The following is a 20,269-nucleotide window of genomic DNA, read 5'->3' on the forward strand; positions in this document are numbered from 1 at the left end:
TTAAAAAAAAATCAGTCTGGTTGCTTTAACACCCTGCAGACTGGAGTGCCATGCTCACGTATGTCACATTTTGGTTGCGTTGATACCTACCATCTTAGGTGAATGACTCCATCATTTCAAAGTGGAGTTCTGCCAGGAGCTCTTTACAAGCAATGCCATATGTGCTTGAACACAGAAGTGTGTCTTGAACCTGAGGTATTTACAGAGGGTAAATAGATAGGAAGGTAGTCTACAAAGACAGAGAAGCGACCTGAGAATTTCTGAAAGGGCTTTTAGAGTACTCGTCAAGATTCAGGTAGGGGCACTCTTTATTCCTATTACTAGATTAGCCAGGAGCCTGATTTTTCTTATTACTTTCTTATCACTTATTACTTTTGTCAGTACATGCACCCTGAGGAGAGAATGGTTTCGTAAATTATTCTTTTGTGTCTTGTGGCATCTATAAACTGCTAAAAGAATTTTACTTTTGAACAATTACAGTCCTGAACATTAGTTGTATTTTTCTATTGAAAATTTCTTTTTAAAAATTTACCCTCAGTAAAGATGGGGAAGATATAATTTTTATTTATATATATTAAAGTATATATAAGTTTATGTATGATGTTTATGTATGTATAAAGCATATATAGGTTCATAATAAATTGAATACAATTTCTCTGTTTTTGCATGCAGTAAAGCATTCCCTTTCTTTTGTTTTCAGGTCATTACAATAGGTGTTATCCTTTGCCAGTCTGTTGCCATGGTCATTCTCTACAGACTCTTTCTATCCCATAGTCTGTACTGGGAAGTTTCTTCACTTTCCTCAGTAACACTACCACTGACCATATCATCTGGACACAAAACTCGGCCTCACTTCTGATACTTGCTTTTCTCTAAGGAAAAGTGAATTGATTCACCAGAGTGCAATAAGGATCCAAATACAGTGACTTTTTTTTCATACTTGTGGTATGAAAAATTGAACAGAGAAGGCAGAGCATGTTATATATATATAACTGCATTTAAGCAGTACCAAACTGAAAACTGAAAAAAAGGTAACAAATGTTTTGAAATATACTTAATAAACTTTCAAGAAAGAGCATTGTTATAAGGTGATTTATACAATTTCCATATGGAAATAAAGCTGAAAAGAATTGTATAATATTTTTATAAGAGACTCACCACTTAAAATGCCTCATCCTACATCAGTAGTTAACTCAGGTTTGATAGTCCAAAAAAAGTGATCAGTTAAATGATTACTTACTTATATGTATCTAAACTAAGTCCAGTTATGAAATCAGTATAATACACTGGTTAAAAACTGCTTCTTTTTATGCTTTAAGGAAAATGCATTTCATATTGGAGTTTAAAGATATTGAAAATTAAGTTACTTAAGAAAATTAATATAAAATATATTTGTAGTTAAGTGAATAAGCTTTTGTTTATTTGTGGATGGGGTTATTCTCCATTTTCTTCTATTACTTTTCGCTCTCTAGTTAGGATTTAGCTTGATTAGCAAAGGGTTTTTGGCAGATAATTTATGAAAACTTAGATACATTGCAGCGGTTATACAAAGGATTTTAAAATCTGAGCACTTAGGTGAAGGGACAAGCAGGTTAACATGTTTAAAAAGAAAGAAGGAAAAAGTACTCTATGATATGGTTACTAAAATTTTAATCCTGATATAATTCATTTCTCTTACATTGAATCCCCAATCATAATTAAGCTGTATACACAGATTAAATTAACAGAAGCATTTCACATAAATGTTGGTTTCAGTCATCAACTACCCATGAATTCCTGCCCAAGGATACTTAATCAGGATTAAATTTTCTATGAATAATTGGAAAACAAAATACTCACTGGATTTGTTATAATCCGTGTTGGCACTGGATTCTAAGTGGTTGCCATCTTGAATCCTTTGTAATAAAGCCATATTTTTTGCGAATGATGCCCTGGTATTGAGTATTCAAATACTCTATCAAGTGCCTGTTAAAAAAATTGCTACATTGTTGTTGGTACTTGCAGTCTAAAATGACTATTCCCATTAAGAGTCACTGATCACAGATTATTCTGTCTTGCAAGTCCTTCAGGCCTTTTCATTTTTACCTCTGGCTTATTTTAAAGATTTTTCTTTTTTAATCTACTTTCAAAGGTGTTATGTTTTTAAGCAAGAAATAGTGCACTGATCTGGTAATTAACCTTTTTTAATTAAATGTAGTTAAAGTAACATAGCAGAACTTTAAAAATATCTATTTTGTCTTTGTTTTTCCTTTGCATCTAGTCTCATTGAAAGTGAATAGTATTCTGCTTCATTTTAAAGGCAAAACACATGTGTTCGTGACTAGCAAAATGGCAGAATGACAAAGTTCAACCTGCTCATTAAATCATCAACAGCTCTTTGTAAATTATTTAATAAATGAGAGCTACAGGTTGAGACTAGAAAGTCAACAATATGTTTTAGATTTATGTGATCTTCTGAGTGGTCATGACCTTTTATTTTACTACATCTCACATCTAATAACCCCAGTTATTGTCTGTTGTATTCAACTGAAGTGCAGTTAATTGAGCTGAAAAAAAAGACTGAAGCCTTTTCAAAAGTTTTGTTAACTTGCAACAATGGGAAGAGAATAATCTTTGTGTTACCTACACAAAGAACATGGAAACTGTAATCAACATGTATGAAATATATTACTGTGCTTGCATTTATGAGGCTTGAGCAATTTATTTTTTACTTTTATTTTTTAATTTATGGTTGAATTTACTGATAATTTATTTTGTTATTCAAGAGCCATTGTTAAATGAAGGAAGACAGTTTGTTAATAAATGTATAAAACAGCTGTGAATAATTAGTAATCCAAGTTCAGAATTCATAGTTTGTAAGTCATGACATGGTATCCTCTGTTTTTTCTCTTCCTGAGTGTTTACATGGAGATTTGTTACCACAGATTACAGAAAGATAACTGTATACTGCAAACTCTAATTAAAGATCAGAACTTTGCTACTTTCTTTATTTGTCAGATAATGCGTTTTTTTTTTTTTTTTTAATCTATTTTACATTTTTTCTTGGAGAAGTTGAATGGTCTTTCCACAGCTTTTTTTTTTTCCAGAAGCATTTTCTTTCTTCATGTACTAAGGTATGTGTGCTCAGATGCTCAGTTGTACCTGACTCTTTGTGACCCCATGGACTGTAGCCCGCCAGGCTCCTCTGTCCATGGGGATTCTCCAGGCAAGAATAGTGGAGTGGGTTGCCATTTCCTTCTCCTGGGGCTCTTCCTGACTTACAGATCGAAACTGTGTCTCCAGTCTCCTGCATTGGCAGGCAGATTCTTTTCCTCTAGCACCACTTGGGAAGCGCTATATAGGAAGGTATATGAAGGTGTTTTTATTGATATGTATAATCAGTACATATCACTCTAAGTGCTAGTGTGATAATCATGGTCCCCTGTAACTTGAGTATGAAACAGAGAATAAATGATTCCCCATAGTCACCTGACTTCTCTTTCACTTTTCTACTTTACCCTCATGATTTAATGAGCACCTATTATGTATTGTGTTAAATTTTAGTGAGAAAGAATGGCTAGCCATAGTTAACTTTCACTGTTGGTTTTTAACAGTAAACCTGAAATTGTGCTGAAAGTTAGAAATGAGCTTGAATATCTCTGTGTACCTCAGCTCACTTCAATATTTGAACCTTGGCTTTCAGCCAGATAGTGTTGCTAGCAGGGAGAGATAATCCAGGCAGAAGAACTTGCTTTAGGAAAAAAAATTTTCATGATCTCAAGTAAAGTAAGCCATGTCTGATGAAAATGGGAGATATACGAGTCTAAGGCCGATTCTAACATAAGGAAACTAGAATCTATATATCAGCATGAACATTGGCCCCTTCAACGTTTCCCTCAGGAGGCTGTGCATGTTCTCTGAAAATTCTTTGGAAATCTGGAATTATTTGTGAAACATTCATTTTAAATAGCTTCAGTGGTGTCAAATCTTTGAGGTTCTTTGTTTTTGAGAAGTGAAATGATACAGCCAATCAGTTTGAGACTAGATCTGAAGGGGTAGCAACTGATTTTTGTTTCAACGTGTGTTTATAAATTGAGACTAAAATAATGACATTGGTTTTCCCATGAGATCTGAAAATTAGTGCATGAACTCATGCAGTGGTTTTCTAATAGTGCTGCTTCCACACTTGGGCACCTTCTCTGCACAACTCCAAGGGCATTGTGCTATAGGAGTGATATGAGTCCCTTCAGTTGTGTTTGGCTCTGTGCGACCTTATGGACCATAGCCCGCCAGACTCCTCTGTCCATGGGATTCTCCAGGCAAGAATACTGGAGTGGGTTGCTATGCCCTCCAGGGGATCTTTTCAACCCAGGAATCAAACCTGCATCTCTTACGACTCCTGCATTGGCAGGCGGGTTCTTTTCCACTATAGCCACCTGGAAAGTACCCTAGGGATGACAGTTACATAAGAATAGCAGGAAGCCTGGAGTTGCAGAAGGAATGATCCTGCTCTCTACAGCCCGGTCTCCACATAGCAAAGGGAAATCAGCTGGATGATGGAATTCTTCATGCTAACTGTATGCCTTTTGTATATTTGAAATTATTTTAAAATTTAGAAATGTAAATGAGCTCAAAGTGACTGTCTTATTAAAACTCTATTTGCTTCCCATTGCACTTGGGAAAAAGTGACTCATGCTCATGACTATGTTTTACAAGGCCCCACGTAATCAGGGCCTTTTCTTTATGTCTAATCTCATTTCTAATCTCTTCTCACCATGCCCCGGCCTTATCCTCCCAAAATACCTCATTTACGTCACTGCCTCAGAGCCTTTGCATTAGCTATTTCTTCTGCCTGCAATATTCTCTTCCAAATCTTGATGTGGTTCATGGTTGAATTCTCATCATTCAAGTTCTCAGAGAAAATATCTTTCAGAGACCTCTGACCATCTGTGGTGAATTTATACGGGGCCAATATAGCTAAGCTGCTCATAGGTTCCTCTGAATTACGTCTGCATAATTCCAGAATAGTGTGGGTCAAAGAGATGTTTGGCATGAGACTTAGAGGACTAAGGGAAAGTAACCAGATCCAGATTCTTTTGATAATTGAAAGGTGCAAGCAAGGCATGCACTGTTGTTGCCCACCTGGTTTTTTGCTTATGTGCTGGTTCACCTTCTTGGTTTGAGGACCAACAGGCAGGCCCACAGAACACCAGTTCCAGGTGGGTCACCTCCTTCAGCTTCTTTAACTCCTGGGCCAGATGTGTGTATTGTTCTGTGACAAAGGGTGCTGGGTTCTGCAGGACAACCCCGTCATCGAGGTTGGAGACTTGAAGTCAATGAGACTGGCCTGGGTTCCGGTGCACCCTCATGAGTTCCACTCACTTCTTGTGGGTCTCCTCATCCTGGCAGGTCCCAGTGCATCCTTGCTTTCCCCACTTCACATCCATCTTCCCTTCTCAATTCAGTTCAGTCGCTCAGTTGTGTCCGACTTTTTGTGACCCCATGTACTGCAGCATACCAGGCTTCCCTTTCCTTTACTATCTCCCAGAGTTTGCTCAAACTCATGTCCATTGAGTCAGTGATGCCATCCAAACATCTCATCCTCTGTCGTCCCCTTCCCCTCCCACCTTCAATCTTTCCAAGCATCAGGGTCTTTTCAAATGAGTCAGTTCTTCGCATCAGGTTGCCAAAGTATTGGAGTTTCAGTTTCAGCATCAGTCCTTCCAGTGAATATTCTGGACTGATTTCCTTTAGAATGGACTGATTGGATCTCCTTGCAGTCCAAGGGACTCTGAAGAGTCTTCCCCAACACCACAGTTCAAAAGCATCAATTCTTCTCCGCTGAGCTTTCTTTATAGTCCAACTCTCACATCCATACATGACTACTGGAAAAACCACAGCCTCGACTAGACGGACATTTGTTGGCAGACTAATGTCTCTACTTTTAATAGGCTGTCTAGGTTGGTCATAACTTTTCTTCCAAGGAGTAAGTATCTTTTAATTTCATGGCTTCAGTCACCATCTGCAGTGATTTTGAAGCCCCCCAAAATAAAGTCTCTCACTGTTTCCACTGTTTCCCCATCTATTTGCCATGAAGTGATGGGACCAGGTGCCATGATCTTCGTTTTCTGAATGTTGGGTTTTAAGCCAACTTTTTCACTCTCTTCTTTCACTTTCATTAAGAGGCTCCTTAGTTCTTTGTCGCTTTCGGGCCATAAAGGTGGTGTCATCTGCATATTTGAGGTTATTGATATTTCTCCCAGCAATCTGCATTCCAGCTTGTGCTTCATCCAGCCCAGCGTTTCTCATGATGTACTCTGCATATAAGTTAAATAAGCCGGGTGACAATATACAGCCTTGACATACTCCTTTTCCTATTTGGAACCAGTCTGTTGTTCTATGTCCAGTTCTAACTTGCTTCCTGACCTGCATACAGATTTCTCAAGAAGCCAGTCAGGTGGTCTAGTATTCCCATCTCTTCCAGAATTTTTCACAGTTTATTGTGATCCACACAGTCAAAGGCTTTGGCATAGTCAATAAAGCAGAAATAGATGTTTTTCTGGAACTTTCTTGCCTTTTCCATGATCCAGTGGATGTTGGCAATTTGATCTCTGGTTCCTCTACCTTTTCTAAAACCAGTTTGAACATCTGAAAGTTCACAGTTCACATACTGTTGAAGCCTGGCTTGGGGAATTTTGAGCATTACTTTACTAGCATGTGAGATGAGTGCAATTGTGTGGTAGTTTGAGCATTCTTTGGCATTGCCTTTCTTTGGGATTGGGATGGCCTCCTATAAGAAAATCCTTATAATAAATACCTTATTTTGTATATTAAAAATGGAATGTGTGTGTTGGGGGGGGATGTCCTAGTGGTATTCGTTTTGTGACTAGACCCTACAGATACACCATCCTATTTAATGCTGTTCCCCATCCTAATATCTATTACATTATTTTCTTTTTATAGTACTGCTTTCTCTTTGCCATCGCCTCTCTCCTCAATTAGATTGTAAATTCTGAGGGAGTTTGGCCCATTGTATTGTTTATTGCTGTATCCCTAGGACCTAGAACATTCTTTGATTGGTGTACTCTAGATGCTCAAAAATACTTTTGAATCAATGGATAAAAGAAATTCTGAAAAAGTTTTAAACATATATTTAGCAATTGTGCTATTCTTTGAAAGTGAAAGTAAAAGCCCCTCAGTTGTGTCCAACTCTGTGACCCCATGGACTATACAGTCTATGGGCTTCTTCAGGCCAGAATACTGGAGTGGGTAGCCTATCCCTTCTCCAGCAGATCTTCCTGACCCAGGAATCGAACCAGGGTCTTCTGCATTGCAGGCAGATTCTTTACCAGCTGAGCTACCAGGGAAGCCAACATGCTATTCTTTAATAAGTTACTAAAATATGGAACTGAGAATGTGTAAAAATCTTGAGTAATCAAGTAGTTATTAATAAAGTCTAATCTCTAAAATTCATCAATTGTAAAAGGATTTTTCAAGTTATCAGAAAACCAGTTTCTCCCTCTTTTAAATAGAGAGACCATGTGACCCGCATCTTAGTCCACCACAACTAAAAGCATCGATTTAAAAGATGTTTAAGTTAACTAGGGGAAGGAATGTTGACAGTAGTCTGAAGCATCTGGGAGAAGACAGAAAAAGTATAAATGACCCTAACACTCAAATTCCAGCAGCCTGGGGTCATTTAGTGTGGGTGAAAACAGCCCTGCATGCCTTGATAGACACTTAGAGCTTTGTTGTTCAATATAGCTCATGACAGGAATTCCCTGGTGGTCCAGTGGTTAGGACTCTGTGTTGTCACTGCCAAGGGCCTTCTCTTGATCCCTGGTCAAGGAGCTAAGATGCCACGAGTTGTGCAGCCTGGCCTATATATAAATATATATATATACATACACACATGTATCATGGTAATAATCCTTAATATTCAAAGATTAAATAATGTTCAGTATTCTCATAGAAATGTTCAAGTACACTGTTAATGTTTTATCCTTGTTAAATTGGTAATACATGTACACTTATTGTACAAAAATTAAAAGTTTGAAAAGAGTAAAAAATTAAGAAATTAAGTCCCTATGGCCACTTATTTCCCTCCCCTGGATTCAGCCTCTACTACCAGTTTCTTGTGTATTTTTCTAGAGATGGCCCCATGTATATGTAAACATATGTGAAACGTAAATTGGAGCATCCCATACAGATTGTTACGCACATTCAGCAGTTTGTTTTATATCCCTACTTACTGCATCACCCCATCTTTTCACTGATTGCTTAGAATTTCATTATATGAATGAATCTTTTTTAAGTTAGTGATTCAATTAGTGATTTTGAATTAAATGAATTTTTAAAAATAATCCTCCGTTACTGGGATCTGTTGGTTTCAAGCCTTTTGCTATTACAGGTAGCCCCCTAAACTTTTGGAATAAAAAATTTGCCTGGCACTCTTCCCCTATTCCCAGACCCTCCCTGCCCTCCCTGTCTCACTTTCCAGGATCTAAATCATTGAAATTTCCAGAGTTATAGAAGTGTTTTTGTTATTCATGGTGGAAACTGATATTTTGTGCTAATGAGATGACTCAGTATGAGGGTTGACCACACCAGAAAGGCCAAACATGTGATTAGAGGGCTGGGGCTTTGAGTCACGAAAACTTCAGCCTGATCTCCAAGGAGGGAAGAGGCAATGAGGATTAAGTTCAGCCTTGTGGCCAGTGAGCCAATCTATCATGCCCATGTAGTGAAATCCCAACAAAAACTTTGCACACTGAAGTTCAGATGAGCTTATAGATTTTTTAAAATACAGGTAGAATTAAAAGCATTTGATTAATGGTCACTGTGTTCTACCTGTGTCATAGGTAGAAAAGCCTTACCTTTTGGAGATTATGTTTAAACCCCCATATTTTCCTCTAGCAGTCTTATTTTTTTATGTTTAAAGTTTTGATCCACTTGAAATTAATTTTGCTGTGAAATATGAACTAGGGATACAACTTAGTTTTTTTCAGATGGTTGCCCACTTATTACAACATCATTTATTGTGTAATCCACCTTTTATTTATTGATTTGTAGCTAGTCTATTTTGAAACTTTTAGGCCTTTCAGTAAACTCTATTCATGGTCTAATACCACACTGTTTTAATTATTGTAGCTTTAAAATATGCCTTACTGTCTGGTTGGGATAATTTCTTGCTAGTACACTTGTTTTTCATCATTTTTTATTATTCTTGCCATTTTTTCCATATGAGCTTTAGAATCAATTTTTTTTCTGATTTTTTTCAAAAGAAAAACAAATCTGCTTTCAGTTTTTAGTGGAGTGAATTAAATTTCCATATTAATTTAGGGAGATTTTACTTACTTAACATGTTGGATGTTGATTTCACAGATGGTAGCTCGTCCTTGTGGCTCCTTAGCCAAGCATGTCATCAACTCTCTGAATTGTGGTTGCTTCCATAGTGATCCAAGAAACTGGTATGAAATACCTTTCTATTTCTTTCTAATGTGAGCATTATTTGTCATCACTTTTTAAAGCCTTTTTTATATAGAACTTGAACGTTCCTTGATAATCCCTAGATATTTTAATGTTTTCTTTCACTTTATGTTGCATATGACTGTTGTTTTATATGTGAAGACTGTTGGTTTCTATATTTTAATTTTGCTCCAATCACCCAACTGAAATCTCCTAACAGTTGTAATAACTTTTTAGTTGGCTCTCTGGTACTTTCTAGATAAACAATCATGATATCTGCAAAGAATGATCATTTAAATTCTCTTTTCCCTTTGTACCCCTCATTTTCACTCCTTATTACTAGTATCTCCAGAACAAGAATAATTAGTTTTGGTAATGTGGTGTTACTGTTCCTACATGCCACATTAGGTGGTTCCAAGAGACTTTGAAAAATTAAATATGTATACTGTAATGCCTAGAATAACAACTAAGAAAAAAACCAAGTTATATATTTTGTCAAAATGCATAGGAAAATTGAAGTAAAATAATAAAAAATGTTCCAAAAAAAAGAGAGGAAAGAGGAAACAAAGAAATTAAAGACAGAGAAAAAGAGAAAAGCAGAAAACAACAAAATGATAGACCTAAATACAGACACATCAATAATTACATTAAATGTAAATGTTTAGAATACACCAATTAAAAGAGAATAGGCTTTTTAAAAATGTCCCAACTATATGCTATCTATAAGAAATACTTCAAGTATGATACAGGTGTGTGTGTGTGCATGCTCAGTCACTTCAGTCATGTCCGACTCTTTGCAACCCCATGGATGTCACCCACCAGTCTCCTCTCTCCATGAACTTTTTCAGGCAAGAATACTGGAGTGGGTTGCCATGCCCAATAATGGGAAAGATATATACATGCAAACAACAATCAACTGAAGATTGTTACTACTGTTGTTGTTTAGTCACTGAGTTGTGTCTGATTCTTTGTGATTCCATGGACTACAGCATGTCAAGCTCCCCTGAGCGTGGAGTTTTCTAGGCAAGAATACTGGAGTGGGTTGCCATGCACAATAATAGGAAAGTTACACACGTGCAAGCAGCAATCAATTGAAAACTGGAATTACTATTGTTGTTGTTGTTCAGTCGCTAAGTTGTCTCTTTGCGGCCCTGTAGACTGTATTGGACTTCCCTGGTGTCCCAGACGCTAAAGCGTCTGCCTACAATGCGGGAGACCCGGCTTCAATCCCTGCATCGGGAAGATCTCCTGGAGAAGGAAAGGGCAACCCATTCCAGTATTCTTGCCTGGAAAATCCCATGGACAGAGGAGCCTGGTAGGCTACAGTCCATGGGGTCACAAAGAGTCAGGCACAACTAAGCGACTTCATTTCAGACTGAATGCAGCTTGTCTGGCTCCCCTGTCCTCCACTATCTTCCCAAGTTTGCTCAAATTCATTCAAGTCCATTGAATTACTATATTAAGATCAAAGTAGACTTCAGAGTAATGAAAATTGCCAGGGATAAAGGATGAAAAAATAAAAGGGTCAATTCACTAAGACAACATTGCAGTCTTAAGTGTATGTATCAAACAATAGATCTTCAAAATACATATTTCAAAAACTGGCAGAACTGAAAGGAGAAATAGTCAAAGCTCAATTTGGAGACTTCAACACTCTTCTCTCAGTGATCAACAGAACTAGTAAAAAAAAAATAATCAGCTAGAATATAGAAATGAACACCACCACCAATCAAGCAGATCTAGTTGATATTTATAGATCACTCAACCCAACAGCAGAAAAATATACATTCTTTTCAGGTGCACATGGACCATTCATTAAGATAGACTATATCCTGGTTCATAAACCATAACAAATCTAAAAGAATTGAATTTATACAAAATATACTCTCTGATCATAATCAGGAACAGACAGATAACTGGAAAATCTACAAACACTTGAAAACTAAATACTTTTTAAATGAACCATGGCTTACCAAATATATTTTGAATTGACAGAAAATGAAAATACAGCATATGAAAATTTGCGGGAAGAAGCAAGTGTGTTTCTTAGAAGAAAGTTTATAAAAGCTTGTGCATAAAAGAAGAAAAGTCCCAAATTAATAACTTCCGCTTCCAACTGAAGAAAATAAAAAAGAAGTGAAAAATAACCCCTCTTTTTGACCCTATGGACTGTAGCCCACCAGGCTCCTCTATCTAAGGGATTCTCCAGGCAAGAATACTGGAGTGAGCTGCCATGCCCTCCTCCAGGGGATCTTCCTGACCCAGGGATCTAATTCACGGTCTCCTAGGTCTCCTGCATTGGCAGGCGGGTTCTTTACCCCTAGCGCCACCTGGGAATCCCATTTAGCCATTTGGGAAATATAAAGGGCACAGTGATAAAAGAATCTGCCTGCCAATGCAGGAGACGTGAGTTTGATCCCTGGGTCAGGAAGATCCCCTGTCCATGGGCATGGACAGAGGAGCCTGGAAGGCTGCAGCCCATGGGGTAACAAAGAGTCGGACACAGCTGTGCATGAGCATGCACACCAGATATGCAAATTGAAATTGTGGTGAGAAATACCACTAGATACCTATTAGAATGCTAAAATAAAAATGATGAAAATAACAAGTCCTACCAGGGATGTGGAGTGTCTGTTACTCTCCTATATTGCTGATGGAATTGCAAAATGGCACGGCCGTTCTATTGCAGTTGCTTATAATGTTGAATAAATTACTGTATCACACAGCAATCCTACCTCTGAGTATTAACCCTAGAGAAGGGAAAACATACTTGCATAAAAATCTGTACACAGACTTCCCTGGGAGTCCAGTGGTTAAAACTCCACCCTTCCACTGCAGGGAGCACAGGTTCTATCCCTGGTGAGGGAGCTAAGATCCCACATGCTATATAGCACAGCCACAAACAAACAAAAAGTCTGTACACAAATGTTGGTAGTAGCTCTATTCACAGTCACAAAAAACTGGAAACAACCCACATGCCCTGGATTTACAAAGTAGGATATATCCATGCAAAGGAATACTGTTGGTAATAAAAAGAAACAAACTGTTGATTCACACAACTTGGATGAGTCACAAAAGCATTCCAGTCTTAAAAGGTTATATACTATATGATCCCATTTAGATGGCATTTTCAAATAGGGATTCCCTAGTGGCTCAGTTGGCCAAGAATCTGCTTGTAGTCACGGAGAAAAGATCAGTGGTTGCCAGGAGTTACAGGTGGGAGAAGGGTATGACTGTGAAGGGGTAAGACGACGGAGTTAATTTGGACGTGATGGAACCTTTCTGTATCCCAGTTGTGGTTGTGGCTACATCAGTCTGTACACGTGTTAAGATTCAAAGAGCTGCACACTGAAAAGGTCAATTTTACTGGGTCATAATTTAGAGACAAAAATAAATTTTACAAAGTGGATGTTGGATGTTGTCTAATGCCTTTCAGCATTTAAGAATATGATATGATTTTCTCTTTTGTTCTATTAAATAGTGAGTAGTATTAACAGATTTCCTGAAGAAGAACCGTCATTCAGTACATTTTTTAAAGTTTTACTATCCCAAACCAATGAGATTTTTAAAACTGGGATAATTAACAGGGTATAAACTTGAGCAGTTTGAAGAATGAAAATATTCAGATTCTCTTATTCTTTGAGGATGTCTTAGAAAGACAAGACTCATATGTGTTTGTTCTGAAAAGTGCATTTAAAATCAGTTGATTTATTTTGATTTTTTGCTTTATGCATCACTTATATTTCAGGGGTTTTGCCACTAGATGCTTTATAGAGCTGGTTAGTTGTAAAAGATGCCAAAATCTGTCATATTTAGAAAGTATTATTATCTACTAGAAAGAGCAGAGACTTTTTGACAAGACAGTCTGATTTCAAATCTTGGCTCTGCCAGTTTTCAATCATTTTCTTGTATGTAATCTTGTTTTGGAATGAACAGTGATTCCTTTAGTGTGGCAAAGGGGTCATACTGAACAAAGTGAGGAGTGTTCAGATGTGAGAGATGGGTTCTGATGTTACTGACTCATGGGACTGGTGTAAAGATTACGTATTGTGCTCGAACGGTGCATTGTTCTTTATTTATAGGCTTGAAGGTTGTGTGCAAAACTTTCAGTGAACCAGAGGTTCTTCCTAATCTATTCACTCACAAAGATAATATTTAAATGTCCATGAGATGAAAGTGTGTGTTTTAAATAATGGTACATATGTGGTTAGAACAGAAAGTAGGTGTGATTGGAATATATTCAAGATTCTATCTAATTCACACACGACTACATTCCAACATACACCCACACAAAATAAACTTTTAAATCTCTTGCCTAGCCTGTGAGCCTTAAAGATCTTTCAGAAGATTAGCTTTTAAGACTTACCCAGAAGTTAAAGCATTTGTGAAAGATTTGGTGGTGGAGGGGGGTAGGCAGAGAGGTGTTGAAGTGCAAAGTGGTTTATTCTCAGATATACCAATTTCTGTGACCAAAGTTCCTTATCAATTTAGTAAATTATAGTATTCTTTTGTTCCTTTTGTGAAGACATCAGGTTCTGTAGAAGTAAATGACATTCCATAGTTTGTTAAAGTTTACTATTTCCAAACTAACAATCTTGTTAAACCCCTGTAAATTCTATCTTTGTTCCCAAATGCATAGAGAGTGGTTCATACTTCATTTAAGAATTCAGGATGGAAGGCCTTCTAGATGTAGTAGAGTTAGGTTTTACGAACAGTATCAAAAGTCACGAATTACGGCTGCTATGTAGATTTCAAGGTCATAGGTATCTCACCTTTTAAAATATGAATTCCTTTCCAGAGAGCAACATTTCACTGCCTGCCCTTCAGCTTCCAAGATCCTGTCTCTCTCACTTTATCCAGTAGGACCCCTTCCTTATGCTGAAAGAATCCCTTTGCTCTGAACCAGATGTTTTCCCCCAGGGCTCGGCTTTAAGTCGGTAAGGCAATATTTCCTGCCCTTTGTCTTCTCATTTCTTGTGCTTCTACTCTTTATCATAATGTTGTTTTGGTGTTTCTAGTTCTTGATGATACACCACTGTCAGCCCAAGCGCACGCTATGAGTTTCAACAGCTGTGACATGTCTAAACTGCATTATCTTGAAAGTGTTGGCACCAGTGAAAAATAGAAAGGAGCCAAATTAATAAAACAAAACATTTCAAAGGGTTCCTATGGATACACCCTGAAACCAGGAAGTACCCATTGGGCTGAGTTGACTCATTCCTCCTGTAATCGCCTCTCCTAGCCTTGCTGCATCATTTATGTCCACACCGTATAATGCATGCTTGAGGAAAGTCGGAGCATCTGATGATTGCAATCACATCACCAAAGGTGTGCCTCTTTGCCTATAAAATCCATTCTTAAATGGGTTATTGTGTTTGAAGTGATTGATTACAGTCTTTAGAGATAAAATATGAATACTGTACAAGGGGTGTGGAAACCAAGGTACAAAAATGGTATGCTTTATGTAAAGGAGTAATCAGAAAATAATGAGTATGCATTCTAATGAAGGTAAAGTCACCGCAGCAGATTGAAAAGACTTCCTTTTATTGCGAGTAGAACCTGTGCAGAACCCGGCTCAGGCAGTAATAACGCGGTGTTACGTTCCTTTATATCTGATTTTATGAGACCTTTAAGTGTCGGTGCTACTCTCCTCTTTATGTATTCGTATTTTAGTTTTAATATATTTGCTTAGAGTTTGATTTTTTTTAATGAGTTGAAGCTTCAGGGTATAAATGTGAACGCCTCTGAGTTATGAGTGGCAGGAGAGGAGTCAGGAAAGGAAGGATATAGTCTGAAGTAAAGATCAGTTTATTTTTCATTTAAAAAGGAAATGCTTTTTATCTCCATATGTGTAGTGACTTTTTTTTTTTCTGAGTGATTTACCTATACTTGACCTTTTCTATTTAGTTCTTCATCATTCCCTTTATACTTTCTAAGAGCTTTGCCTATAATGCATATTGAAAATTTTTCCTTGTTTGTGATTTGCTTTTCCATTTAGTTTGTGATTTTTTTGGCATTTGAAAATGCAGTTTTCACATAGTTAAATATGTGAATATTTCCCTTTGATGTTTCTACCTTTAGTGTTCTTTAGTACCCTAAAGATTATATATACAGTTATTTTTTTATTCACTAATTCCATGGTTTGTTTTGTTTCGTTGCAATCAATTTCTTATCTACTTGGAATTTATCTTGATGTAAAACAATACTTCTCATCCGGGGCTGTGCATTAGAATTACGTGAGAAAAACATTTGTGTGTCTAGCTAGATGCCGTCCAGACTAATTCATTTAGACTTTCTGAGGGTGGGGTCTGGCCATTGTATTTTTCTTAGAATTTCTGCAAGTGATTTGTAATTTATAACCAGGGTCAAGAAACACTGTTTAAAGAATCAGGTATGGATGCAACGTTTTGTTTTCCATATTGTTTCAATACACATTACAAAGATGTTTTTGAAGACTATTTGCGAATATGAAAATGGTGATGATAAAATGTGCGTAAGTGAAAAAAATTGACATAAACTTTATACATGTGTGTCGAATATACCAATACCCCCTTATTCCAACTTTACACTAATGTATATAACATTATACAAAAAACTGAGAAAATACATTTAAATCTTTAAATACATCTAAATCAGAGATTTAAATCTCTGATGATTGTCTCAGAGTGGTGGAATTCAAATGTTCTTATTATTCTTTTCTGCATTTTCCAAATTCTCTACAAGGAGAATTATCATAAGAAAAATCAGTTGCAGAAGGACTTTACTTTTTTAAAAGATTAATTTCTAGTCGTTCTTTTTAAACAGTACATCGAAGAGTATGGGAGATGTTTCGGCTGTGACAGTTTACATTAGATTAGATCTGTGGCTTGTGAGATAAGGACATTGCACTTGCATACCTAGGTTTTACTGTTTGCTGCTTTTATTTTATAAACAAAAACATGTTTATTTTATAGACATATACTGATTTAAATTATAACCGATTTTAAGTTTATGAAATGTTTGCTTTTTAGCATTAATTTATCTCTGAGAATAAAACACAATTTTGGAAAGACTGATAAAAATAATCTGTAGAGTTCAGCATCTGATTTCTTTGGCCAGTAAGGAAATCACAGTGGCCAGTATGGTTTTATCTTAGCTTGTGTTAGCACATTTCCTCATTCTACAGAAGAGATTCAATTTAACTAAGATCTTGCATTCATGTAGGACTTCTGTAGACATTAGAAACTAAGAACTTTAGACCATATTCAGAATATTTAGAATATTCATCATTTAGATGAATTCATCATTTAGAATATTCATCATTTAGAATATTCAACATTTAGAATATTCATCCATTCTCCTGATGACAAAAACAATATCTTTAAAATTGAAGTGTAGTTGATTTGCAATATTGTGTTAGCTGCAAGTATACAGCAAAGTGATTCAGCTTTTCAGAATCTTTTCCATTATAGGTTATGTCAAGGTATGGAATAGAGTTCCCTGTGCTATACAGAGGTCCTTGTTTATGTTGACAATTGAGAAGACTGTTTGAAGGCCATTTATTTCACTGGAGCCTTACAAAAGTTCTTGTATTCGGTTGGTGGGATTTGATGGTGTGTAATTGAATCTAGGGTTTCATTGCTTTTAAGATTTACCATTAATTTTACCAAGAAGCAAATTATAACAAAATGTTTTCCAATCACATTGACTATTAAATACATTCAATTTCAGGATCTTAAAATCTGAAACACATATGCATCTTAGAATCAAAACACAAGCATTTTTCTCTTTAAATGAGAATACAGGAAGATGAGGAGACTTTCTTTTCCAATAAATCCAGGATTTAAACTTTAACATTTCTATGTTCTATACCATACATACAATTAATCTGTAGATGTTATAACAGATTAGTGAACAAAGGATGTGTATGATCATTTTTTGAGGAGATGTATTCAGTCCAAGTGATAACAGTATTATTGTGGGAGGTCAACCTAAGAAGGATCAGAAGCCACGTCTTCCTGCCAATCCAAGGGACACTGGATTTCTGCCATATGAAGTGTGATATCTTATGGCTAGTGAGAGTTCTTCTACACAAGTTTTCTAATTAGCTAAATGACTCAGGCCCTACTTTGCTATAGCTTTGGCATCTTCCCTAAGTGCTAGAGGGGAATGAGGGGATGTATAAGTATTTAACTAGTTAGATCTGAGCAGAGTAGCAATTACATGACTCAGTCAAATTTTACAGTTATAGTTTTGAAAAGGAATCTTAAAGATTCTCCTAAAACAGTCCCCTCATTTTGAAGAAAGGAATCTAGAGGCTCTGGACAGAGGCGAGGGGGTGTAAATAATTTGCTCAAAATCACATGGTCACATAGAGGCAGACCCAAGCCTGGAATCCAGGCCCCAGGCTCCCAGTCTTATACGCCCTTTCCACTGTTACACATTCCCCATATTCAAGGATATGAAGATGGTGTGTTTTAAGTAATTTTAAGCACACTGAATTTATAAACTATGTGCTGATTTTGGCATATTTGTTTTGTAAGTGTTTGCTTCATCTGCTTTGGGAAAATCCAAAAAGGAAACTGGCAGTGATGACTTATTTATCACTCACAGAGTTCAAGGCAGGGCCAAGTACTTTTTCTAATATAATCCTCTCAACAACCTTGAGAGGGAATGAGTTCAAACAGATAAAGTAATTTACCCAAAGTTACACTGTTAAGTGACAGAACTGAGAGTGTATCAGGCTCTAAAGAGTATTAACTGCTACACTCAACTCCTTTCTTTGATAAAGTCAAACTTCAAGTGAAGTATTTTATACTGCACAGAAGGTGGACACCCTGAGCCTCTCATATTTGCAGAGGATACTTTGACAGACTTGCCAGAACATTCATAGCCCCAGCTGGGAGAGGAGTAGGAAAGGCAGCTTCTGTTGGGAGAAAACTTTCACTGATGCTGTTGTGTTACATTTTCGGGGACGGGAAAGAAAAGGCCTTCAGATCTCCCAGATCAATCAAACTGATAAGCTGATTTTTTGTTGGTAGCATAGCATCTTTCTCATCAACCAGATTATCACTCATTTTTATTAAATAATATGGATTTGCTGAAGTGTATTAAAGAAAATAAAAATCTTTATATTTTTATTATAAGTTGTAAATTTGCTTATCCCATTATTAAGTGTAATTTTTAAGCATTTTTTATCCCTTTGCAAATATATGCCATAAAAAAGTATTAAGCATGACCTCAAAAATAGGTGTGTCCTTGGTAAGAGCTGTAAAATGCTTTCTTCAGGAATAGTAGTAGCATTAACACATTGCTCTCTCATCACAACTTTTTCTTTAAAAAATTTTTTTAATGAAATTCTAAAATTTGAGTCCAAGTTTGTTCTCTTCACGCACATTCCTGAATGATTTTTTTTTTCTTGGTTTATTGAGATATAATTGACATGTAGTACTGTATAAGCTTAAGGCGTACAGCATAATAATTTGACTTACATATACTGTGAAATGATTATCATTACCATAATAAGTTTAATTAACCTCCATAGATACAAAAGAAAAAAGCAAGATGGCAAATGAAAAAAATCATTTTTTGCTAATGAAAACAGCAAAATGTTGAAGAGAGCTCTTAGGAGGTACTCTCTTAACAGTTTTCAAATATAGCATAGAGCAGTGTTAACAGTGGTCATCATGTTGTATGTTATGTCTTCAGTACTTACCTATCTTAAAACTGCAGGTTTGTATCTTTTGACATCCAATTCCCTGTCTCTCCATCCTCCACCTCTGATAACCACAAATCTGATCTCTTTTTCTGTGACTTTGGTTTTATTGTCATGTTATTGTTTTAGATTTCACATATAAATAAAATCATACAGTGTTGGTCTTTCTCTGATTTATTTCACTTAGCATAATGCCCTCAAGGTCAATCCTTGTTTTCTGCAAATAGCAAGATTTCCTTCTTTTTTATAGCTGAATAATATATATATAGGTAGATAGATAGATGTAGAGATATATATAGATATATATATATAATCGCCATTCATCTATTGATGAACACTTAGGCTGTCTCCATGTCTTGGCTGTTATAAATTAAGCTGCTGTGAACATGGAGGCACAGAAATCTCTCCTTGAATGATTTTATGTACACTTGTCAACATAGGGTATAAGACTACTAATCTATTTAAGGGGCTTCCCAGGTGATGGTAGTGGTAAAGAATCCGCCTGCCAATGCAGGAGATGTAAGAGATGCAGATTCGATTCCTGGGTCAGGCAGATCCCCTGGAGGAGGGCATGGAAATCCACTCCGGTATTCTTGCCTAGAGAATCCCATGGACAGAGGAGCTTGGTGGGCTATAATCCATGGAGTTGCAAAGAGTCAGACATGACTGAAGTGACTTAGCTCACAATCTAAACAGACTTGTCAAGACCCTCATGACAAAGAGGGATTGTGTTGGCTGTTGTTTTGTTGGCCAAAAGCTGTGTCTTGAAATGTTTTGTTTTAGAAAAATTGACTTTTTCCAAAAGTTACATTTATTAATATTAAACAATATATAATTTTAAAGGTACTGGGAGTTAGCATCCCACATGCCTCATGGCCAAAAAACCAAAACATAAAACAGAAGCAATATTGTAACAAATTTCAATGAAGATTTTAAAAATGGTACACATCAAAAATCTAAAAAAAAAAAAAAAGGCAGAGGGGACTTCCCTTGTGCTTCAGGGGGCTAAGACTCCACAGTCCCAGTGCAGGGGACCTGGGTTAGATCCCTGGTCAGGAAACTAGATGCCACAACTAAAAAGTTCACCTGCCTCAACTGCTCAACTCAAGATCCCTTGTACTGAAAGGA

The 20,269-nt window shown here is 36.6% G+C and overlaps 1 protein-coding gene across 1 annotated transcript in view; it reads left to right on the forward strand.

Moving 5' to 3' along the window:
- GPR180 (G protein-coupled receptor 180) overlaps nt 1-2,985 on the forward strand; it is a 27,669-nt gene extending 24,684 nt beyond the window's left edge. Inside the window, exon 9 of the mRNA XM_005909236.2 lies at nt 701-2,985. Within this exon, the coding sequence (XP_005909298.2) occupies nt 701-859 (159 nt within the window). The 3' untranslated portion in view covers nt 860-2,985. The remainder of the gene's footprint in view (nt 1-700) is intronic.
- Nucleotides 2,986-20,269: the final 17,284 nt, after the last annotated feature.

Source organism: Bos mutus, chromosome 12 (genome assembly GCF_027580195.1).
Source record: "Bos mutus isolate GX-2022 chromosome 12, NWIPB_WYAK_1.1, whole genome shotgun sequence".
In the NCBI taxonomy this organism is placed as follows: Eukaryota; Metazoa; Chordata; class Mammalia; order Artiodactyla; family Bovidae; genus Bos; species Bos mutus.